Consider the following 25343-nt stretch of genomic DNA (forward strand, 5'->3'; position numbering starts at 1 on the left):
CATAACTTAAACATTTTTAATGAGCAGGCTGCGTGATAGCAGTTATCATGTGTGACATGCTAGGGCCGAGGGGTTGTTAAGATGATGAAGGGGATGGGGTGTTATAATTTGTTAGAACCCACTGGGGTGCTTTTTCTCCATCAGCACATCCCCCTCATTTCACAGCACTGACAGTGTCTGCCTCACATCAAAGACGACACCCCAGAACAAGTGACAGTGATTAATGCAAACAAAACATAGGCCTACCGCTACCATCCTATCGCTTCTTCTTTTCACAGCCTGTACCGACAGTCACGGGACGCCGCTGGCTAACTCTGGCCATCCTTGGTTTTTACTTTGTCAAATAGTTCCACCCGATGGACAAATATACGTATTACAACTCTTAGTTGTGCTATAGTGTGCCCGCTTCTCCGAATGAGAACTGGAAATAATACTCAGAGTAACAAACAAGTAAGCTAAACATATAAAATATGATGTATTTCTGTTTAGAGAATAAATAAACCAGACTTGCTTGTGCATTGTGCTTGCGTTTTAAACTAAAAATAGTCTACTGAGTGATAGTGTCATCTACTGTGGATGATCCATTGTGAAGGTCTATTTGGGATATGATTTGATAAAAATCGCACAGTTGTGTAACAATTCAGCAAAAAGAATGTAGGCTAATTCATTTAATATATTCTGAAAAGCAGCCTACTAAAACGAATAGCATATCTTCTTCTGTTAATAATTGTAGTACGTAAATAAGTTACGCTTCTTTAACAATAACGTTTATGTGAATTGAACTGTCTGATATTTCTAACGTCGCTTCTGTAGTGTTTAATGTTCGCAAACGTAACGATATCATCCACTAGTTGATGGGACTCTCGTTTTTGTCTCAGCATGAAGAGGATGGATGGAGTGAGAGCAAAGAGGAAGCACCGACCTGTCGTGTCAGTGTGTTTAATGACATCTGAGCAGCAGGAGGGGCGGGGGAGGTTAAAGCCTAAGACACTTAAACTCCAGCGAGATCAGCCTTCAACTGTCTGTCCGGACATCACATCTCAGCTGTCGGGGAAAGTATGGAGCTCGAAAACTTCAGAAATTTGAGGGAGAGGTGCAGCGTGAGGCGGGACATCATCAGAGAGTTTCTGGCGGAATTACTAGGGACATTCGTACTAATAGTAAGTCTTTCGCCTGTCAGGACTTCAGAACCAAGTAAACTGAGACTAACAGTTTTGAGATTTCAATGCAATAGAATTATAATGAGTGTCATTTTTTTTCAACTTATTTCATTCTTGTCATATGGGTGGTGTTAAGGTTGATATTCTTTAATTTTAAAGAAACACTTAATATTTTATAGACGTGTGCCCATATTATGGTAGTAATAGCTATATGTGTGACCACATAATGATTTAGACTAAATGCACTGCATTACACACAACACCCTCTAGTGATGTAAAGTGTCTTATTTATGCTTCTTATCGATCCGTTCTAATGGCCACTTAATTGCATATGGCTATTGAAGGGCTTTATCTCAGTAACTACAAGGTTTTAGTCTAATTTGACAAATGCTAAATTTCCCTGGCAGTGGTTTATGTGTTTTAAGTGCCTGTTTTGTTGTTGTTGTTGTTTTTGTAATTGTCCTCCAAAATACAATTCCAATTACAAATTCTTTTGCTATAGCTCTTGTGTAAACAAGTGAATATGCTGACACACATTCAGGCTGGGTTGACTGTAAAAAAATTAAGAAATTATCCTGTTCCCAGGAAAAAGGCATTTTTCATGAACGTCAGATGCTTTCACGTGATTTATAAATGTTACACAGTTATCTTTTAATAGACTAATCTTAAGGTTTGCACGGTACTTTGTATTGTACATTTTTACCGTTTAGTGAACTATTTAGTTTTTTATAAATGTTTTAATGTCAGGTTTGACAACTTAGAGTGAAGAGAACTACATTTTACTACAAACATTAGTACCTGAAGTTGTGAGTAATATTGCAAATCTTCTTTGACTTAAATTATTTCAATTAATATTAAAACATGAAATACACTTAGACGTTTCTACAGTGTATTCTACTTGTGTTAATTACGTGAAAAGGTTCTGATTCAGCATGACAGATTTTGTTGCTTTGGGGTGCCGCCCTGACCATAATGGCCTGAGCATTTGAAAAAACTGTCCTACTAATTAGTTTTGAATAAGTGCTCCACAACAAGAGTGCTTTTCTTATCTATTTGGCGGTAGCTTTTTTTCAACTAATTGTCTTCCTAAATTGTCTTCTCTATGCCCATTTCCTGTTTGCAGCTCTTCGGTTGTGGTTCAGTGGCCCAGACTATTCTCAGCAGAGAAAAACATGGAGAAAATCTTACCATCCACTTTGGCTTTACTCTAGGGGTGATGCTGGCTGTGTACATGGCAGGAGGCGTGTCAGGTAACTGGTCTCACTGGCAAATAGAAAAGTCTAAAATACACTTGTGTTTATGTAACATGCATATTTGCTACATTTAAAGGGGTCATATGATGCTATTTTAAAGATCATTATTTGGTGTATTTGGTGTAACAGAATATATTGACATGCTTTAATGTTCAAAAAACACATAATTTTTCAAATACTGTATATTATTGTAGGTCCTCTATGCCCCGCCTCTCTCAAACACGTCGTTTTCAACAAAGCCCCCTCCTTTGACAAGCGCAGTCTGCTCTGATTGGCCAGCTGACCCAGTGCATTGTGATTGGCCGAACACCACAAGCATGCGTCGGAAATGTAACACCCCTTACCATAATCGCGAGCTTCAGCTTTCAAAGTAAATATCAAGACAGTTAATAATGTCGTTAGTTTTACCATCAGTTCAAGCCCGAAAGGGCAACAGAGTCGCGTGACAGACACAGTGATGATGCAGTACACAAGCCACGGTTAAGACAGCTGACGTGCTATGATTTCTGACAGGCAGTTCACTCTCCTGTGATGTGACCCTGTTCCCCTCACACACACACACACACACGACGCGTTACTCTGCGCTGCGCAAAACTCTGCATTTGAACAGTCAATAGCAAATACTTAAACTATTAACAAAACATACTTACAGTCGCTGATTCAGAAGCGCCATATTGTCATAGCAAAGTCGGACTTTACCCTTTTTTTTAAAAATAGTTTTTGGCCACAGCCAGCCTTGTACTCTTCAAGGTTCAAAAAACTGTCGTCCATAAAATGCGTTGCACAAATTCAAACATCTGGGTTGTGCTGTTCTGTTGTAAATAAATCTTAACCAATGATTCCTAATTGCATCTACTTCCGGAAGGCCAAATAAAGTGCTTTTGCTTTCGCACTGAAACACAGCGTCTCCCTGACATGGCTGCATCAACACGACTGCTGTTCCTGAAACCACGCCTTCTTTCTTTGCGTGCACATTTGGGCGGCATTATGCAAATATTCCCACATAGTGACGTAGACATGTGGGGGCGTGTTAGAATGAACCGTTTTAGGTAGGCGTGGCTGACTCTTAACTTTTATAAAGAATATCACTTTAGTCTTTGCAACTTTACAGATCTTCTTTATGCACCAAGAGCTTGTAACACTTCAAAGAGAAAGGAAAACTTGAAATCGCATCATATGACCCCTTTAAATAAATTTACCCGACTGTCAGTCTGCTATAAAAATAACACACATATCTAAAAATAACTTTTAAATGAGTCCAAAATGCATGAAAATGCATTTAATAAAGAAAAGGCATTAGTCTGGGACAGCTGAGTTCTTCTCATTTCAAAGGTCATATTTAGCTGTCCATCAGGGCTGTTTTTCACGGTTGTTTGTGATCTTTGATCATGTTTAACAAAACATGCAATGTTCAATCTACATGCGACACAAACCACCTACTCGCCATATGCAACACTACAATATCCATGATCTAATCAAAACTACATAAACAGCCCAATTTATTCCTCTGTTGCGGAATAATCATGATCATGATTGCGGAATTACGGTATGTGTGTTTATTCTATCAAAAGCTAAATCTGGTCAAAGGAGTAAAAAGTCTAGTGAGGTAAAAAAGTTTTTAAAAAAAGTATTTCATGTGGTAATAAGCCTTAGACAGCTGGATCAAATATACCCCATACAGAGTATTACATCTTGACCTTTGACCCTAAAGAGAGAGAGAGTGAAGGGTGGATTTGCTTCAGTGCCAATTTTAGGATTAATGAACGACATAACAGAGGGGGGAAACCTTGTGCTTATTGTATTTGATGCGCTCGGCATTCAAAAATATACTGTAGTGATGGACAGGGGGAGGAGGAAATGATAGGTCAATTACATGCTCTTAAATCTTAGATAAGGCTTAGTGCCAAGTGGAGGTGTGTGTCGGGTTTGATAAACCAGACTGGACATGTATGTCTGGCCTTCATTAAGAGAATTCCTCAAGGATTATGGTGAGGTGAAGCTTTTATTATAATGTGTTATAATAATGCAGATGATTCCTGGAATTTCTTTATAATCTTATCATTAAAGTTGCCCTGTAATAACACAGTGGGACACGAAACAGATATAAAACGGACAGCGCAGAGAAGCCTAATGGTTGTACAAATGAACTCCGGTATGTTTGAAAGCAACATACAATTAATTAAATATTGTTCTGCCGTTAAGTGCGTATGTTACCTTCTACATTATGCTCTGACAGACAGCGGCATGTGCCACTACTGGAAGTGTCACAACATACCATGTCATGTTCTGTAATTTTCTGTGGAATATTCCACAATCCAGTGAATCTATATTTTCAAAAATGAAAATTCTGTCATTAATTACTCACCCTCATGCCGTTCCAAACCCGTAAAACCTTTATTCATCTTCAGAACACAAATTAAGAGATTTTGAATGAAATCCGAGAGCTTTCTGACCCTGCATAGACAGCCACGCAACTGACACATTCAAGGCCCAGAATGTACAAAATGTTGTACTAAGAATGTACTTAGGTAGTAAGGACATGGTTAAAATAGTTTATGTGATATCAGTGGTCCACCATAATGTTATGATGCTAATTTCTTGTGCGCAAAGAAAACTAAAATAATGACCTTATTCAAGAATTTCTTCTCTTCTGTCTTTGACAAAGTTCATGAGAGTACCACGATGCATGCGTGAAGACTGACATGGAAGAGAATAATTTATTTTAATCATTTTTGTTTTCTTTGCACACAAAAAGTATTCTCCTTGCTTCATAACATTAAGGTTGAACTACTGATTTCATTTTTGGGTGAACTATCTCTTAATACCACCTCTCCATATCTCCTGAATCTGATGGGCTGTTTACACCACACCATTTTCAACTAAAAACAGAAAACATTTGATGCGTTTTGGCCATTTATGTATGCGAAAACAGATGTGTAAACTTATGATAATGCAAATTTGTGTAAAAGGTGATGTTATGTATGTACATATTTTGTGTCAATCTATAGGAATGCGAATGTGCTTAGGCACATAGTGTTTCTTTATAAAGCAACATCGCCAGCTACTGGCCTGGCATGCATAATACAGTGGTTTTAGTCATTTTCGCAGAACTGTGTGTACAGGGTTCATTTTGGCAATGTTGTCGTCTGTGTGTGAGACACTTTTTTTTTGCAAAGCAAAAATTGTTGTCATGTAAACATTCCCTGAGTGCCTACTGAAAGGACCTCTAGATGTCTACAGGATGCCTTCTCCTGGCCCAGCCAAGTTCTCATTAGGGTCACAGTAGTCAGCATCGTAATTGTGAGGACACACTTCAGTTCACACAGGAACTGTGCCTTCACAAATCAGCAGAGGGTGAAGCTGTTAGCGCACAACTACCAGCAATGTGGAAGTGTGTGGTCATCCTAAAAAAACAATAATAACATAAAATAATAATACTGAATGATGATAATAAAAATACATTCATTTGTGTTATTTATTTATTTGCACTTTTATTTGTGTTAGCATATTAACATCACATTTAATATTTTATTTAAAGGGTTAGTTCACCCAAAAATGAAAATTCTGTCATTAATTGTTCCCAGGTCCAGAATAGTAGTAAGTAGTACTGAACGTAAACAACGCTGATTACGTTCAGCGAAAGCGCACACATGCTGAACGTAAACAACACTCATTACGTTGATTACGTTCTGGAGTACTCTCCAAATGGAAGACGGTAACTCAGGGAGAAGAATTAATGAATAAATTCTGTATTATTGTTTTCTTTGCGCACAAAAAGTATTCTCATAGCTCCGTAAAATTACGGTTGAACCCTAGATGTCACATGGACTATTTTACCGATGTCCCTGCTATGTTTCTGGATCTGGTAACATTTCAGTCATATTGCTGTCTACGGAGGGTCAGAGAGCTCTCAGATTTGATCAAACATATCTTAATTTGTGTTCCGAAGATGAACGAAGGTCTTACGGGTTTGGTACGACATGAGGGTGAGTAATCAATGACAGAATTTTAATTTTTGGGTGAACTATCCCTTTAATAATACTAATAATTATTCATTGCACTTTTTCACATGTTTGCATTTTATTTTTATTTTTTTAAATGATTGTTTTTATAACAATTGTACATTTGGAAGATGACATCAAGAAGTTTTAAAAAATCAATCATGAATAAAAGGGAAATGATTTTAGTGTTGCAGGGTTGGGTTGTTCAGGGGAAATGTGTCGAGGGGCATGAGGCCCTGTGGTTTATCATTCAGTAGTGGCTTCTAGACTTCAAGTACACAATTGTGCATGTGTTATTGTGGTGATGCATGCAACTGAATTATCAGAAGTCAAGCGTCTTGAGCTGCAGATCTGCTCCTCATGCTGCCAGCAGTTCACTCCTCTCACTATGTCACAAGGGAAGACAGAGCCATATATAAATATATATGTATGTGATGTTAAATATAGCCAGAGCTCTGCACTAAAAGTCGTCAAAAGTGTGCATCTGTGCATGAATAAGTTGGCTAGCCCAACAGCCCACATGACTTTGATAATCTTACATGCTGTGATGATGACTACAGTATTGAACTAATGAGCTTTTCTGGAGCATACGTGAGATGGTCCTCAATGCAGAACACAAGATCCAGATCTAACTCCTCCCACCTTACATATACCTAAACCTACCCGTCTCCACCCCCTGATCCCTAAACCCACCCATTTCCACCCCTAAACCTACCAATCTCCACCATCTAGATGTGGATCTGGCCTGTTATTATTAAAGGGCTAGTTTATCAAAAATGAAAATTCTCTCTTCATTTACTTACCCTCAAGTTCCAAACTTGTATGAGTTTCTTTATTCTGTTGAAAACAAGAGAAGATATTTTGAATAATGTTGGTGACGGTAGCCATTGACTTCCATAGTATTTTTTTCCACATTATGAATGTCAGTGGCTACTGTTAACTAACTCTACACAAATACATAATTGAAAATATACTTTCTTTTATATAAAAAAAAAATCTTATGAATGAACAAAAGAAATGAACATTCTGGTTTTTAACAAAATTGACAAAAAATATTTTGCCTTAACCAATCAGTTGTGTTTTAATGTGCAGTATTGTTATTATGCTTTTTAGATTCTCCAAAAGACCTGAACAACATTATTGGATTCCTGCTTAATCATGGGTCAAAATTGCAATCAAGAAAAATTAGCCACCAAATGTTTGGGAAAACAGTTAGGTGGGTCAGGAAAGGCCAGTGTTTTCCATTCTGAAGCAGTGGGGTCAGAGACAGTTCTGCAGGGCTGAGCGCTCTTATGTCAAAGCTGAGGTACTCCTAAGCCATGCAGTGATGTCTGAGGACTTAGGCAGATTATGTCAGACCCAATTCCCATTGACTACCTCAACTAGTTTTTGCAGCCAGTGTTTATGATGAACACTCTGGATTAAGAGCAGGAAAGTGAGAGTATATACACCTATATAGCAGTTAGAGAAAGCACATCATTTTGAGTGTGAGATTTATGACGCAGCTTGCTCTTTTGATTCTAATAGATGACAATCTATACTACAAAAAACCTCAGCATGCTTTTATGCAAACCTCAATCAATACAAAATCACCACACAAAATAGACCACTAAAACCAATACAGATACTTTGCTGTCATCAAAAGGTTGCAGTCTCTCAACTGTTGCATCTCATTGCAGGTGGACATGTGAACCCCGCTGTTTCTCTGGCTATGGTTGTCTTGGGGAAACTCCCATTAAAGAAATTTCCTGTCTATGTGGCAGCCCAATTTCTAGGTGCTTTTGCAGGGTCTTGTGCTGTCTTCTGTCTGTACTATGGTAAGTTTTCAGGGCACTTCTATTTTTTGCCTCCTGTTATTGGCTCCTCTTATACCTAAGGCAGACTTCTTAAAAGTCTGCTTTGTAAAAAACTTTGGTTTGTAAACCGGAAGAACAAAATGGCAAAACATATCCATTTTTCCCTTAATAATAAATATAATAAGTGATATTGTTTTCAGTGCAACCTGTACATATCTGTTAACATGAGAAAAAAAAGGGTTTTAGGTTTTCATGACCCTTGGCATGACATTAGTCATGCGCACAATATACACACACACACAACTCAAACTAAACATAAACATTTGTGTCTGGTTGGGTTTGATCTTTGTTAGATTAAGATAGATATTAGATATAACAGTAGATTGGTCAAGTTACTCCAAAAAAATAATGTTACAGAGTAGCCTAGTTTATCTAGATTGCAATAGAATTAAAAAAAAAAAATTTTTTTTTTACAATTACACTAAACAGTCATGAAATTACTACCTATGGATTTTTTTCTAAAATCGTTCTCTAGTTGAAAAGCTGATTCTCTTGTCCATAGGTGCCTTTGCAAATTTTGCTGATGGAAAACAAATTGTAGTTGGTGAAAATGCCACAGCAGGTATCTTTGCCTCATACCCACGTGAAAATCTCTCATTGTTAAATGGATTCATTGATCAGGTGAGTGAAACACAGTAATTTGTTTTTTAAATTATCAAATAATCTCACTAGTAATTATACAATGAAATGAAACAGCACTTCAATGTTAAAGCATGTGCTTCGGCTTATAGACTGTTATTAAAAGGTGGGAACAAATACATATACATCATAAGCATATAAATCTAAGGTGAAGAACTTTGAAAGCACATTTCCATCTCAAGAATAAAAATAACTAGTTAGTTATAATTCTCACTATAACAATAACTTTCTCTCATAATTTTATTTCTTACTACAAGCTTCCAAGAATATTTTGCTCATTAGTCTCTATTTACAGGTGATTGGCACAGGCGCCCTGGTCCTCTGTATTTTAGCCATTGTTGATAAGAAGAATATTGGGGCACCTAAAGGAATGGAGCCACTGGTTATTGGTCTGAGCATCCTGGCTATCGGTGTGTCCATGGCTCTGAACTGTGGCTATCCCATCAACCCTGCCAGAGACTTGGGACCTCGACTCTTCACTGCTATGGCAGGATGGGGACTAGAGGTGTTCAGGTACAGAAAACCCCCTATGCATTAACATATTCTTCTTATTATTTTTTGTTCGGATTTTCTGCTACTTCCCTTATCTGTATTATTGCTTATGCTGTAACAGGACATTTTTGGGTGTGTACAATAACACAATGCAGCTAGAAGTGTTACTATGTATCAATGTGGCAAAAGAGTCAACCAGCATGTGAGAAACAGGCACACCACCCACTAGCATACCTTTTGAAACTCTAAATAGACTCTAAGTGCAAAGGCCTATCACCATTCTTCTGACAGAGCAAATAAATTTTTTAACGCACTGTGTGTCTCCTGCATATTAGAGCAATTTTAAAAATGTACGTGAGGCAGCCTGAATTCTCCTTGCATGAATATACAAAACCAAAAACAGGATGCAATTTATTTGTATTAAAGAAAAAAAACAGCATCTTTTACTATATCTCTTTTACTATAACTCTAATTTTCAAAGTCATTTTTAAAGAGAGAGAAATTTTGTTGCTGCTCTCAACAGCAAGAAGAGCCACATTTTGTGCACAGATCTATGCCGAAAGGATCAAATTAAGTCTGATAAAGTATTGAATAAAATAACTGCCTAATATATGCAATAGAATATGGCTGTGTTTACGATCACACATTTTAGCAGCGAAAACCCTTCAAAACACTGTAGCCTATCTGGCATATTCCACTTTTGCATTTCTGTTCATATGCTTTACTGCTCATATGTATTACATGGCTCTCTAAGATACTTGGTCATTCAGCAGTCAAATATTTTTGTATAATTTGTTATTCAGCTACAGACACAGAATGACGTCCAGTAAGAGCTAATCATATATCAGTAGTCTACTAGGCCTAGGTGAGGAAATGCTTGATCTGTCTGCTTAATTTGTCTTCCAACTTGAAAACAAATTAGGGGTTACCTGAGGGCAAATGGCTCTGGTGTTATAATTGCAACAAACATTATAAACAGTGAGCATGAAGATTACTTAAGTTCAGTTCAGCAAAGCGTCTGCATGAGGTGGCAATGCATTTGTTTACAGTTACCTTTGCCAACCTGTTTGTAGAGAAGGTTCAAGGACAGAGAGCACTTGTACTCTTAGTAGCCTATAAAAGGATCAAGGGATTGAGGGAGGGAAAGAGTGCTACAGACGGGGAAGCACTGGAGTGACACACTAAGCACAGATTACAATAATGAAAGCATAAGTGTCTATACAGCTAGACACCAACACTGTTGACATCGTCCACCAGTCTGACAGCTGAACAACTCAGGATACACCTGTAATGTCCTGAATTAGATTGAGAATACCTTTTAAATTCTAATTCAGATCTAAATTTGAATTGAGGTCGTAAAGAAGGCAATTGTAATGGACAATTGATGTAGAAATAAAATAAAATAAAATTCAAAGAAATGCATGCTTTCGATTAATATTTTATCCCAAAATTTTCAGATATAAATTCTTTATATATAACTTCAGATATAAATTCTCAAAATGAATTTCTAAAAGCTCTCAACGAGAGGGAGCTCAACCTACAGCATGTTCCAATGGTGGAACAGCTAGCAATTATTCAGCTGAGGGAGCAACACACCCAGTTCTCAATCCGAGAAGGGGGCTCGACCTACAGCATGTTCCAATGCTGGAACAGCTAGCAATTATTCACCTGAGGGAGCACCACACCCAGTTCTCAATCCGAGAAGGGGGCTCGACCTACAGCATGTTCCAATGCTGGAACGGCGAGCAGTAGTTTACCTAGGCTGAGTGAGCACAAACCCAGCTCTCCCGAAAGAGGGCTCGACCTGCAGCATGATTGTAAAATCAGAAGTGTAAGCATACTGCAAGCTAGCCAAACACTCAGCGCATCAGGGAGGCAGAGGAAGGACCTAATCCACCTGATGCTGCTGGTTCCAGGTGCTCTGGAAAAACAGAGAACTCAAACTTCTCATGTGAGAGGAGTTGCCATTCAATTTAGATGAAGCCTGAAGGGGCACGGATGGCAAGGAGGGAGTTTTTAGTAGAGAGTACCCATAGAGAGATAGCTAGCTAGCGTCTCTTCTACAGGGGGCATTCTCTCATAGCCGTTTTCGCGCATCGCCTCGATGTTCGCATAACTGGTATGCTGAAAACGATGGATGCGTGAGGAAAACGGCCTCTTCCATTCCTTCTCGATCTCAGTATGGGATGAGAACGGAGCTTTTTCATTGGAAAATGCTTGCAATGCACGCAGATTGCCCCTCGAGGACATCGCGTGCATGCTCTTCGCCCAAACAAGCAACACATAGATCGTGTGTATAATCTGGTGTCAAATAGCGATGACACGGAGGCACACACCTTCTAAATGCTCTGCTAGTGCTCGCCATAATGAATAGAGATAGCTCTTACTTTTTCCTTGGAAATGCACACTTCAAACAGAACAGTCAATGAAGACGAAGAAGGGAATGATGTGTGCTCCCGGCGCCTATTTATACTATAGTCGCACCGGTAGTGGCGTCATGGCTGTCGCCGGCCAACGAGTTGGTGTTTTTTCAGTGTATGCTTCAGACACGGGTCACGACGAGGCGTTCCCCATAGCGACCCCTAGAGGACTTTGTCATCACATGAACATAAAAACCTTACTATTTTTACTGCATTTATGTTCAAATAAATGCAGCCTTGGTGAGGATAAGAGATGTTAAAATACAGACACATATATATATATATATATATATATATATATATATATATATAAGTCTTTTCTAAAAAATGCATACATATATAAACAACCAAAGTAATTATAATAAAATAACTCTCTGTACCAAAAAAATATATATATTGTAACAAATCCTTCAAAAAAAATCCTTGCACATTACAAAAAGAATATTTATAACTTTCTATTAACTATGAGTTTTATCTGAATAAACTCCTAATTACTGCTTATTAATAGTTAGTCTAAAATGCGGAACATTAATACAGCGGGTAAAATAAGTATTGAACACCACCATTTTTCTCAGTAAATATATTTCTAAAGGTGCTGTTGACATGAAATTTTCACCAGATGTACAACCCAAGTAATGCATACATACAAAGAAAACAATACAAATAAGTTCAGAAATTAAGTTCTATGTAATAAAATGGAATGACCCAGGGAAAAAGTATTGAACACGCTTACTGAAATTTATTTAATACGTTGTACAAAAGCCTTTGTTGTTAATGACAGCTTCAAGATGCCTCCTGTATGGAGAAACTAGTGGTATGCATTGCTGAGGTGTGGTTTTGGCCCATTCTTCCACACAAAGTCTTCAAATCTTGAAGGTTCCATGGGCCTCTTCTATGAACTCTGATCTTTAGTTCTTTCCATAGATTTTCTATTGGATTCAAGTCATGTGATTGGCTGGGCCTTTCTAGCAGCTTTACATTCTTGTTCTGAAACCAATTGAGAGTTTCCTTGGCTGTATTTGGGATCATTGTCTTGCTGAAATGTCCACCCTTGTTTCATATTCATCATCCTAAAAAAATAGTAGGCTAAATCGATTTATTTTTTTTTCTTGCATGTCATGTGCGGGGATCCGTATCATCCTGGTAGATGGCAGCAGATATTTATCAAGAATGTCTCGGTACATTTTTCCATTCATCCTTCCATTTATATGAATTTTGCCAGTGCTACACCATGATGTTTTGGGGTGATGTGCTGTGCCATTTGACCTCTAAACATGGTGTGTATTATGGCATACAAAGAGTACACTTTTTGTCTCATCTGACCAGACTATATTCTCCCAGTATTTCACACAGGCTTGTCTAAATGTGCTGCAGCAAACTTTAAACGAGCTTCAACATGCTTTTTCCTCAGCAATAGAGCCTTGCGTGGTGAGCGTGCATACAGGTGGTTGAGTGCATTACTTATTGTACTTATTATTTTCTTTGAAACAATTGTACATGCTAATTCCAGGTCTTTCTGAAGCTCTCCACAAGTGATCCTTGGCTCTTGGACAACTCTTCTGATAATTCTTTTCTTGAAGAGGAGCACCTGGTCGTGGCCGGTTTATGGTGAAATGATTTTCTTTCCACTTCTGGATTATGGCCCCAACAGTGCTCACTTGAACATTCAGAAATATAGAAATTCTTCTGTAACCAATGCCATCAGTTTGTTTTGCAACAATAAAGTTGCGAAGGTCTTGAGAAAGCTCTTTGCTTTTACCCATCATGAAATGTTTCTTGTGTGACACGTTGGTCATGAGACACCTTTTTATAGGCCATCATTTGGGACTGAACCAACTAATATTATAATATTAATTTCCACTGACAAGGGGCAGGATTGCTTTCTAATTACTGATAGATTTCAGCTGGTGTCTTGGCTTTCCATGCCTTTTTGCACCTCCCTTTCTTCATGTTCAATACTTTTCCCCCCCGTGTCATTCTACTTTATTACACAGAACTTAATTTCTGAACTTATTTGTTTTGTTTTCTTTGTATGTATGGATTACTTGGATTGTTACCAACGTCTGGTGAAAATTTCATGTCAACAGCACCTTTAGAAATATATTTACTGCGCAAAATGGTGATGTGTTCAATACTTATTTTACCCGCTGTATATATGCACATTATTGTTGAAAACTTTGGGTCCATTTTATGTATCTACATATATATATATATGCATACACAAAACAACTTGAAAGTGATCTGTTCGTGTCCATTTGATTGTAATCAACAACAAATTTTATGAAACTTGTGTGACTGTGTTGAATTTTCTTTTAATTTCAGTCAATTCTTCTTCCTGTCATTCGAGTTCAAACTACTCACCATATGTGTGTGGCCATTTCCATTATAATTGAAATTTTCCTTGAAAATACATTCAGGATTTTGCCCAGTCCTGATTTGATTCTCATCTGTTTTCAGGGCTGGAAATGGCTGGTGGTGGGTTCCAGTGGTTGGGCCGATGGTGGGCGGTGTGGCCGGGGCAGTGATCTACTTCCTGATGATTGAGCTGCATCACCCTGAGCTTGAGAAAAACCTTGAAGATGACAACAGCATCAAAGATAAATATGAATTGAACACCGTAAACTAGAAAGAGAGGGAAAGTATGGTATCTTTTCCTTCCCCATAGACCTCAAACAAGAAGCACTGTTATTTCTACACACTCTCCTTCTCTGTCTTTTCCTCTAGATCTCTTTTCTGAGTCTTTTGCCAAGTCAGTTCATGAAACCAAGCAGCTATGAAAGACAGCAAGTGTTAATTATCTATAATTCTAGCTTTTTCAAGTTCTTAACAAGTTTAACTTTTTCAAAGATCACCATTCATTCTATCTATTCTACAGAGCGATCGACAGCAGAAACAGTATTTAATGTAAAGCATCCACAGTTTTACCATCAATACCACTGCCAGTAAAAGATCACAGGTGCTAACAGATCCTCCGTATTAACAACTCTGGAATGTATATATAGATCATAATAATTTTCAACTGGTTTCTCAGGTTTCCTTTTTTGTTTCTTAAGATATAGTCAATGCAGGTTGTCTAGCCTCAGCCAGAGAAAGTTAAACCACTCCAGCATTGCACCTATATTTTTCCTTCATTCCTTTGTCTAATCCTACTACTTCTTCTTATCTTGCTTGCCATAAGATGATGTTCTTCTCTCACTAAAATGAAGGAAAAGGGTACTTTACTGTCCACTCGATTTAATCAAAGATGAACAGGCTAAATGGTCTGTTAATATCGTCTGTAAACGACAGGACGAATCAATACAACACATGAATAGATGAGCTACTAGCTGCATGCATAACTGCTGATAAGGTAACTCGCATGAGGTAATGGGATGAACATTGCAATGCATGCAAAAATGAATTTGCAATGAACTTACATGAAAGCTTAAGAAGAAATAAATGTGTATTTATGCTACAATGTGTCAAAATGTTCAAGAAAATTATTGCATCACAACTTATAGTAACAGTATTGCGTATAACATCACATTTCAGACTTAGCGAAGCTTAATGTGATGTTTTTTTAGGTATTTCGTAACTGTTGTTTGTGAAATAAAATTGTTTAATATGTGTTTTTTTCCTCTTTTTAAGAACATTATTATAGTAATTTATTTACTGGCACTTAAATGAACTAATAGCAGTTTTTTGTACAATTCAAAGAGATATTTCAATATTTTTGTCTTTTTAGCCCATTATTTCAGGTTCAGATTTTTTTACTTATTGTCTCATAAATGAAACTTTTTGAGATTAAATTACTGCATTCAAAATGTTGAAGAAAGTATTGTCATTCTGCTAATGTATACCTAATATATTAAAATAAGCATACTGTTATACATATCTCATGTCTGTTTTCCTGTGAATGAGGATTTAGTCCAGAGCAGCCCCTATTTCCTTGATATATCTGCATTCTACAGTACTGCATGCACAGTCAGTTTAGTTCTGCCCTGAGATACTACACATCTAATGTACTTTCTTAGATAATGGAAATGACCTTTGCAAACCTGTACACATATTCAATTTGTGAATTAATTTGCTTAGAGAAACATTAATTCACCTCGACATAATCAGCCAAACCAGAAACATTTCACCACGCTCTACTTGTTCCAAACCTGTATGAGTTTCTTTCTTCTGTTGAGCACAAAAGGAGATATTTGGAAGAATGTTGGTAACCAAACAGTTGATGGTAGCCATTGACTTCCATAATATTTTGATTGTTTACCAACATTCTTCAAAACATCTTCTTTTGTGCTCAACAGAAGAAAGAAATTCATACAAAGGAAATGATGACAGAATTTTCATTTTTGGGTGAACTATTCCTAGGGAGAGATAAAATAGACTTCTGACTAAACTAAAGTTCTGACTGCACTGATCTGCACAACTATATCTGACCTTATTTAATCATTATCACTGTCTGACCATCAACATCAGCAACATCAGCTGAGTTTATGCATACATACGCCCTCCGTTTCTGCTAACTAGACTGTAGTATGTTCTTCAGCCAACCATTCTATGAAACAGCACAACTGCAACATGCTGCATGGTTAAATATATAAAGTTGATTAGAATTTAGAAAATTATCAACAGCATTATCTTTAAGAAGAATTAAGATTTACATTTTAATGTGGGAATCAGAAACATTTTTAACAGAAATGAAAAGAGAAATAAAATTTAAATCTTTAATGACATCTATCAAGGCTGAAATGACAAGTGCTTACACACAAACACACACACACACACACAGATATTTCCATGTTTCATGGGGATATTCCATAGATGTAATGATTTTTAGACTGTACAAACTATATTTTCAATCCCCTTTCCCTAACCCTACCCCTTGCACAAAACTTTCTGCCTTTTTAGATTAAAAAAAAACTTCATTCTGTGTGATTTATAAGTTGTTTAAAAAATGTCCCCACAAGGTCAAGATGGTATGGTATTACTATATTTGTGGTGATTTGGTCCCTATAATGTATAGAACACCACAATACCCATAATGCAGGACCATATACAAACACAGGTGCAACTCTCTGTCCTGTTAACTGTTGTAAACAGGCTTTTATTTACTATCTATCTATCTATCGACAGGACATGGACACATACTTACTGTCAGCATCTGATCTAGAACTAGTTAATGAGATAAATAATAAAAATAAACCGGGTCTAACTACAAGAAGTAGAAAAGACCATGTAGTGAGTTAAACCATCATTTGACATCTCTGAATGGCGTTTGGAGACATGGTATTTGAGTAGTAAAGTTGTCAGTAATGAGTCAGCGTGTACCTTTCTGAACTCTTTCTGACAACATTTTTTCACCAATCGTGGCATAGATTCTTATGTAACACCATGCAGCCAATCAGGGCCATCATTTGGCTCCAAAATGACAAAAGGTTTCAAAGCTCACCCAGAGGATTGAACTGCCTGAACCCTCCCCTAACAAACATCCCATCTGGGCCAGCTCCCTCCCCTCAGACAGTTTCAAAAATTGTTCAGTAATCACCTGCCTCACAGTGGCCTCTTCTCTTGCCCGAGAAAAAGAGAGGGAGGAAATATTTGGATTATCTGTGTGGACTCCTGAAGTGGCCTGAACATGAAGACTCTTATTAAAATAGTGTCCTGCTGTCTGATCATCTTTCAGCTGACTGATGGAAGGAAATTTAGGGGTAACAGAGCAGGTGAGGGTGAATTATGCTTAACTTTTAAAATTCTGTCATCATTTTCTCACCCCCATGTATTTTTTCCTTTATTTGACTTTTGCAGAACACAAAAGAATATATCTATTTATTTAGTTTTTGCCCACTGTCAACTGGATGCAATGCTGTTTTGGACCACACTGACTTGCATTGCATGGACAAAAACAGTTGAAACATTCTTCAGTATATCTTCTTTTGTGTTCAGAAGAAATCATACAGGGTTGGGACAACATGTGGATGAGTAAACGACCGAATATTTGGGTGATCTGTATGTTTAAAATGATCTTCTGAGCAACAGTGAAGCACATGCTTCTTTTTCCCTTATTCACTAAGGTATTGTAGCATGCACTATATGTTGTGACAGAATGTGGTTCACAATTAAGCTTAGTGATTGCAGGAAAAAAATGTAAATAGAAACAACAAAAACACACAAAAAAACAGAATAGTATGTGTAGGTGAACAAGAGGTGCTACTGATGCTCCTTGGTAAAGTAAAATATTAAGGAAGATATGGATGTGCAATAACAGTCAGCATTAATTGTGCTATGTCTCATTTAATCAATGCTGATGTAAATTGCAAAAACTTGTATTAAAAAAAATCCATAAAATCACAGAGAAATAATATCCTAGACTGTGTTTGCAAATAAAAGCTGAAAATACTGAAAGAGAAATAAATATCTTCATTCACACACTGGCCTTGCTAAACATGTACATTTTTCACATGCAAAAACTACATCACAGAAGAATATGCTGAATCAGAATGTGAGGTTTATCATTATCATTTATCTCAGATTTTAAAAATCCAGACACTTCAAAGGGAAATTTGTTTTGTATTAACTCTAAATGATGCATTCAGATTTTTGACCTTTCATAGAATGCTAACAACTAATTGCTAACCTGACAGAGAGATCAATTCCTCTGTCAATGTAAGCAGAGACAGTTAGAGAACTGCATGTCCCATTAAAATAAACATTTGCATAGGAAAACATTAAAACGGGTTCAAATAGTAGGAATCTCAGACAGCTCTAATGTTTTTACAGGACATGCAACAAAAAGTGGTAAACCCATGGGTACAATAGGTTTATGAAACATTTTATATTACATATGTTGATGCAACATAAATGTTTAATGCATATGAGAAATGCAACATGTGTCATATCCTACTCTCCACATGCTCATTTAATGGGCAAGAGTGATGGGTAAACACATTTTATATTGACTCAAGCTCAAACCATCAAGCTCAAAGTTCCCCCGGACCTATATGGGATCTAAACATACTCCTATCTTATTTTCATTTGTAACTTCATTTCCATGCAAAATTTAGCATTGCTGCTTATGGAAATATACAGGTGCATCTCAATAAATTAGAATGTCGTGGAAAAGTTAATTTATTTCAGTAATTCAACTCAAATTGTGAAACTCGTGTATTAAATAAATTCAATGCACACAGACTGAAGTAGTTTAAGTCTTCAGGACTATTGTACAGCCTAAAAAAAAAAAAAGAACTGTCTGTGAACCTCAGTTTATGTATGACCATACTAACAGACACTGAGCCTGGAGAGAGGATGAAGATGCCCTACGAACCTAAATCAGTCTTCAGGCTTTACACTGACAGCACAGATGATACATGCACAGTGGAGCTCTTCAAGCCTCACACTCTGGACGCTTGTGGTTTCAATAGCAGCCATCCTCTGGCTATCATCATTCATGGCTGGTCGGTATGTTGAGTTCATTGATTTAATAGAAAAACAGATCAATAGTTCAAATTTACAAAAGGTCATGACCTTGGCATGGATTGCAAACAGCTATGCAGAGTTATTTCTAATTTGATAAAGGCGAAAGTAAAAATAAATAAAATCCTCGCTGTGCTGTAGGTGGACGGAATGATGGAGAACTGGATTTCCAGGTTGGCATCAGCACTAAAAAGCTCAGAAGGAAGCATCAATGTGGTGATTGCAGATTGGCTGACTCTGGCACACCATCACTACCCTATAGCTGTTCAGAACACACGCATTGTGGGGCAGGACATTGCCCACCTGCTGAGGTGGCTAGAGGTGAGGGTTGGTTTGGGAATACAAATCTCTTTACAGTTATGGATGCAGAATTTATTTCCCAAGGGAATAATGCTACCATCCTTACATCTTACATGGAACTGACTCAGTAGAATGTTAATAGATCATAAGCAGATATTTTGTACATTTCCTACCGTAAATATATCAAAACTTAATTTTCGATTAGTAATATGCATTGCTAAGAACATCATTTGGACAACTTTAAAATCGATTTTCTCAATATTTAGATTTTTTTGCACCCTCAGATTCCAGATTTTCAAATAGTTGTACCTCGGCCAAATATTGTCCTATCCTAACAAACCATACATCAATGGAAAGCTTATTTATTCAGATGATGTATAAATATCGATTAAAAAAAAACTGACCCTTATGACTGGTTTTGTGGTCCAGGGTCCTGACTTGATGCATAAGAAACATTTCTTATTATCAGTGCTGTCGGAGCTAATAGTCTCATGTGCAGCATTCTGACATGTAGTGTCTTTTGTAACATTATAAATGCCTGTAATATTGTGTTTGGTCAATTTAATGCATACTTGCTGAATAGTACATGGCATTAATTTGTAAGTGTCCCTAACAGGATTTCAAACTATTTCCTTTGGGAAAAGTGCATTTGATTGGTTACAGCCTTGGAGCTCATATATCTGGGTTTGCTGGGAGTAACCTAGCTGTGTCTGGAAAAACCTTGGGAAGAATTACCGGTGAGACAGTCTTGTCAGCATTGTGAATGTCTCACTAAACAATGGTGTTAATATATAAATACGAGAAAGATTTTAAACTCGAAGATCTTAATTCTCAGCAAATATTTTAAAAATGACAAAACCATACATTTATCCCTGCCTGACGCTAAATATTACAGTAACTATATATTAAATTTAAGTTTGTTTTGTTCGTGTAGGTTTGGATCCTGCGGGTCCATTGTTTGAGGGAATGTCTCATACTGAAAGACTCTCACCTGAGGATGCTAGGTTTGTGGATGCCATCCACACATTTACCCAAGAGCGCATGGGGCTCAGTGTGGGCATCAAACAGCCTGTTGCCCACTTTGACTTCTATCCCAATGGAGGATCATTTCAGCCAGGGTGCCAGCTGCACGTGCAAAACATATATGCACATTTAGCCCAGTATGGGATTATGGGTGAGTTGCTTGGATTGATAGATGGATGAATGGATGAATGTACAAACAGAGAGAGGAAGGGACAGGTCCATCCTCATATCTTAAATGTTATATTAGGATGAGAATGAGATATATTCAAAACATCCCATTAATGACACTGTAAGAACAGCTAACTAATAACGACAGCTATCCAGATGAAAGGCATAGACACATAAAAGCAGCTGTCATCCTGACAACTTAATTATTTCAAATTCCTGTTCTGTTCTGCTCTCCTACTGAGATATGCCTTCAGGCAATTAAAAATCCCTATGGGAAAAATCGAAGCAGAAAGACAGACCCGAAAGTCTGTCCATGACTCTGACAGGCACACTGCAAGGGTGGGACGACTGTCACTTTTGATGAATTTCATGTTTCTTTGCTGAATAAAAGTATTAATTTTCTTTCAGAAAACAAAAATCGAACTGATCCAAAACATTTGAACCATAGTCTGCATATGGCATCACAATTTAGCCGAGCATTAGCATCACTGCTAACTCCCCACAACACACCACAGTAAATCTAGACAGACAAGTGTGATTAAGCTAAACAAGTGAACCTATGATTATTTGCTGTTTATTAGTCTTATGTTGTGTCCATCTAACTTTAGGTTTTGAGCAGACAGTGAAATGTGCCCACGAGCGTGCTGTGCATCTCTTCATTGACTCCCTGTTGAACAAAGACAAGCAGATTATGGCCTACAAGTGCAGCGACAACACGGCTTTCGATAAAGGCTACTGTCTGGACTGCCGAAAGAACCGCTGTAACACTTTGGGTTATGACATCAAGAAAGTCCGCACCGGCGCAAGCAAGAGACTGTTTTTCAAAACCCGTTCACACATGCCCTACAAATGTGAGAAACAGTTATAACAACCTAAAAAAGTGTAAAACAGTCAATTCCTATTGTTATGTAAAATGAGAGATGATGTCCTCTGTTAAAGTTCTCTCCCTAATACAAATATTTTTAAAATAATAATAATAAAAAAACACATATGGAGAAATAACTTTTTTTTTCTTCAAGAAATGTTTTTTAAGTATGTTTAGACATTTTATTGGGAATCAAGAATCAAGACATTGTTACTGATTAAGAATACACTTTTTGCCCAATTAATGTTTGTATTAATGGTTTTCCAGTTGTTTTGGGGAAAATATAAACCGTTCTACTCTGTTTTCCTTCCCCATTAGTGTTCCACTATCAATTCAGGATCCAGTTCATCAACCAAACTGATAAGATCGAGCCCACCCTCACAGTCTCTCTAACCGGGACACTGGGAGAAAGTGAAAATTTACCCATAACACTGTAAGTATGCAATTCACATTGATATCAGCAACTGCATCTTAAGAAAACATGATCTTAATCAAGTGTTATTGAGCATTAACTTAATGAGCTTTGTAATGACTCTCATCATCATCATCCATATCATCATAAGGATATATCTGTGCTTTCTGCAATTTGAAAAGCTTTATGCATTTAACCATCATCTGCTATAACCAAACTAAAGCCTATGTAACACTGCATCTGTTTGGTAGTGTATAATTACAAGAACATACGTTAAAATAAATGTACAAGTACAATTTATAACTATGGTTAGTTCATAAGTAAAAGCTTAAATTAGTGTGACAGTAGCAGAAGCTCGAGATTTAACAGTAAGCCAAAGATTCCTAAATGAAAGACTACTTGATAACATTCGGGATGAAGAACATCAATGTTTTATGTACTGGGCTCTAAAAGCTCAAAGTAACAAGCTCCGCTTCAAAGGGAAACCACTCAATTTAGTCATCATAGCACACAGAGAGCTCTCATCAGAATAACTCATTTCGCATGAATGAATGAAATACATGTGTGCTGGGAACATGAAACAGACAGCAGAAAACTGCAGGGAAGTATGCAATGGACTAAAATAGCATCTCGAACAAAAGCATGGCACACAATTACTCTCATGCATTTTCACCCAATTATTGTTGTGTTTTATTATAGGAATCTAAAAACTGAATGAAGTAAACCTGAACAATTACTTTACCTAATTCCTCTTTCTCAGAGTTGAGGAGATTTCAGGTAACAAGACTTTTACCTTCCTCATCACTCTGGATACTGACATCGGTGACCTGATGATAATGCGCTTCACCTGGGAGGGAAGCCAAGTATGGGCAAACATGTGGAGCACGGTTAAGACCATGATACCTTGGGCCAAAAGCAGCAGAGGACCACAGCTCACAGTGGGGAAGATCACAGTGAAAGCAGGAGAGACCCAGAGGAAGTAAGTGTTAGAGGAGATGGATAAGAGGTTGCCATCACAGATGGTGGATCTATATAAATTCATAAGGAATCAATTGAACGCTCACATTGGAATAAAAGGCAAAAAAGATGCTGACTAAAGATTAAGAGCCTGGATTTAGTGTATAATGATCTAAATGATCTTTAGTGCCTCAGTATAACAGCTTTTAAAAAATAGACAAGATGAATAGATTAAAAAATAAGAGGGAAAAGTAATGCAATAGACCAGAAACAGGCATGATAATGTGTATGCAGACAAGACAATATCTCAACTACTGTTAAGTAGAGAAATACAGAAAAACACACACACAAAGAATACATTTTTAAAGCAGACACAAAAAAACGTTAACATTTTCAAGCTTCCATTTCATGTTTAGTTATTCTAGCGTCCTCTAGTGGACATTGCCGTTGTTTGAATAGGCGTTTTTGAAATAAAGTAAAAACGCATTACTACCTAGCTGAAGCTCATAACAGCTCTTTTCTCGTCAGAACTACGTTTTGCCCACAGACAGACGAGGGCATGTATATCGAGCCGTCGCAGGAGAAGGTGTTCGTGCGCTGTGAAAAGAAGACACAGCAGAAGCGGAGGATGATGATGAGGATGAAGCACGACTAAAACAAACTCACCTCACACATGAGATCGTGTCTTCACAGCCTTTGGGACCGGATTTCCTGTAATATATGCTTAATGTTTCTAACTTTCATTTTTTATGAGAAATTAAAGAATGACCAAGTGTTCCAGGATTTTGTTATTAAACATGGTTAGGTTTTCGTATATCAAATATTTTTACATTTTACTGTAGGCTATGCCAACTTTTAGCAGAAGCCCTCCTTCCAGAATCCCGCCCTCAAATGTCAGCAAATAGAGAGCATTCTGATTGGCTAAAAGGCACGGGCCGCTCTCTTGATTGACCTTGTGTTTTAGGGTCTGTTTACACCTGGGGCATGTTCAAGCTCAAACCGGTGTGCACCGTTTTGCACCGTTTTTGTCGGGGCTGAACGCAGCACTGGTCATTTCATGCGTTTTCGTTGATCGGATATCTATCTGATTTGTTAAAAGGTTTCCATGCATTTACACTTGGCTACATAAATGTGTCGTCGCAAAACAGATTTAAATCCGATCTTCAATTCCCGCACTATATATAAAATTAACAAGAGTTCACGTCAACAAAATCAAAAAGATAAGCGCTGCATTTTTATTAATTATCAGTTCATTTCAAGATCAAAGACCGCAATAGGAGAGCGCGCGGCATCAGTCTTCAATTCCCGCACTATATATAAAATTAACAAGAGTTCACGTCAACAAAATCAAAAAGATAAGCGCTGCATTTTGATTAATTATCAGTTCATTTCAAGATCAAAGACCGCAATAGGAGAGCGCTGGAAAGATACGTTTGTCTTACTACTTTTAATGAAGATGATTGTGTGTTGTCCGCAGCGATGCGTGTTGCTTTAGCGCAGTCTGACTAATGTCATAAAGCCTATAACACGCTCTCACACGTTTATTATTTTAACATTTTGGGAGGAGTAAAATTTACATATGTGGTTTCAACAACCAGATGCATTTACACTTGTCCAGTTTCGTCTGGAATGGGGCCCAGACCACCTCCTGAAGTGGTTTGAGCGATCGGATTTATATCCGTCTCGAATACGTTTCAGAGGACATTTACACCTGGCCTTTTCACGATCAGACAAAACGCATGAAGTGACCAGGTGTAAACAGCCCCTTAGTGTTGATACTCGCCCTGCGTTTCAAATCTGATTCCGAAGGGCACTTCAGAATGAGAATCGTTGTAGCCACCATATTGAGGGGTCGTTCCAAACTGCTCACAACCGGCCACTTAAAACGGGCATTTGGAATGAAGGATATGGACACTTAACTCCCATGATTCCTTGCGCAGGTTTAATTGTGTGAAAATGGCACCTTCTTAATTGGCTCGGAAGAGTTTTTGGTCTCCTATACCCTTCATCCATTTGAAACCAGTGATGTAGACAGCACTGCAGGGGTAGGGGAGAAATCATGTAGGCCTAACAACTTTTTTTAAGTACCATACAGTATATAGCAATTGAACACTGTTAAGAGCTGCCATCTTTGCCTTTTTATTTCTGAAATAGAGTATGACTCTTATTAGACTCCCAAAACTGACTGAACATTGTCCCATTACAGATAATTTATTATTAAATAAAATATGAGCTCAACCTCCAAGCAAACATCTGTGCATTTGTGTGTTGTAGATATCTTCAAAGTAGATCAGCCTGTAATAAAATGTTTCTTTATGTGGTGTGTCCACTGTGTTTTA

General features: G+C 37.5%; 2 protein-coding genes across 5 annotated transcripts; both read left to right on the top strand.

Annotated features, from left to right (window-relative positions):
• Window positions 1-952: 952 nt before the first annotated feature.
• On the top strand, window positions 953-14946 carry LOC107585985 (aquaporin-9-like). The gene is made up of 6 exons (XM_016273188.1): window positions 953-1160; window positions 2284-2410; window positions 8094-8231; window positions 8773-8891; window positions 9205-9422; window positions 14279-14946. Exons 1-6 carry the CDS (start codon window positions 1059-1061, stop codon window positions 14445-14447), a joined length of 873 nt encoding a protein of 290 aa, XP_016128674.1. The 5' UTR covers window positions 953-1058; the 3' UTR covers window positions 14448-14946.
• Window positions 14947-17339: 2393 nt separating this feature from the next.
• Window positions 17340-23983, top strand: lipca (lipase, hepatic a). 4 transcript variants are annotated; one of them, XM_016273191.1, is made up of 9 exons: window positions 17340-17529; window positions 19092-19264; window positions 19421-19600; window positions 20196-20316; window positions 20514-20753; window positions 21379-21621; window positions 21954-22068; window positions 22808-23026; window positions 23533-23983. In XM_016273191.1, exons 1-9 carry the CDS (start codon window positions 17445-17447, stop codon window positions 23657-23659), a joined length of 1503 nt encoding a protein of 500 aa, XP_016128677.1. In that variant the 5' UTR covers window positions 17340-17444; the 3' UTR covers window positions 23660-23983. The 4 variants fall into 4 exon arrangements, with proteins under 4 accessions (XP_016128677.1, XP_016128679.1, XP_016128678.1 ...); XM_016273193.1 differs by lacking the exon at window positions 21379-21621; XM_016273192.1 differs by lacking the exon at window positions 19092-19264.
• The last annotated feature ends 1360 nt before the right edge of the window (window positions 23984-25343 follow it).

Source organism: Sinocyclocheilus grahami, unplaced genomic scaffold, assembly GCF_001515645.1.
Source record: "Sinocyclocheilus grahami isolate Dianchi unplaced genomic scaffold, SAMN03320097.WGS_v1.1 scaffold76.1, whole genome shotgun sequence".
In the NCBI taxonomy this organism is placed as follows: Eukaryota; Metazoa; Chordata; class Actinopteri; order Cypriniformes; family Cyprinidae; genus Sinocyclocheilus; species Sinocyclocheilus grahami.

Excerpts from the sequence above, each read along its gene's own strand:
- LOC107585985 (XM_016273188.1), top strand. The coding sequence starts at position 1,059 with ATGGAGCTCGAAAACTTCAGAAATTTGAGGGAGAGGTGCAGCGTGAGG. Across the intron at positions 1,161-2,283 it reads TAGGGACATTCGTACTAATA|CTCTTCGGTTGTGGTTCAGT; the intron begins GTAAGTCTTTCG and ends TCCTGTTTGCAG. Across the intron at positions 9,423-14,278 it reads TGGGGACTAGAGGTGTTCAG|GGCTGGAAATGGCTGGTGGT; the intron begins GTACAGAAAACC and ends ATCTGTTTTCAG.
- lipca (XM_016273191.1), top strand. The coding sequence starts at position 17,445 with ATGAAGACTCTTATTAAAATAGTGTCCTGCTGTCTGATCATCTTTCAG. Across the intron at positions 17,530-19,091 it reads ATTTAGGGGTAACAGAGCAG|ACACTGAGCCTGGAGAGAGG; the intron begins GTGAGGGTGAAT and ends CCATACTAACAG. Across the intron at positions 20,754-21,378 it reads AGCCCAGTATGGGATTATGG|GTTTTGAGCAGACAGTGAAA; the intron begins GTGAGTTGCTTG and ends ATCTAACTTTAG.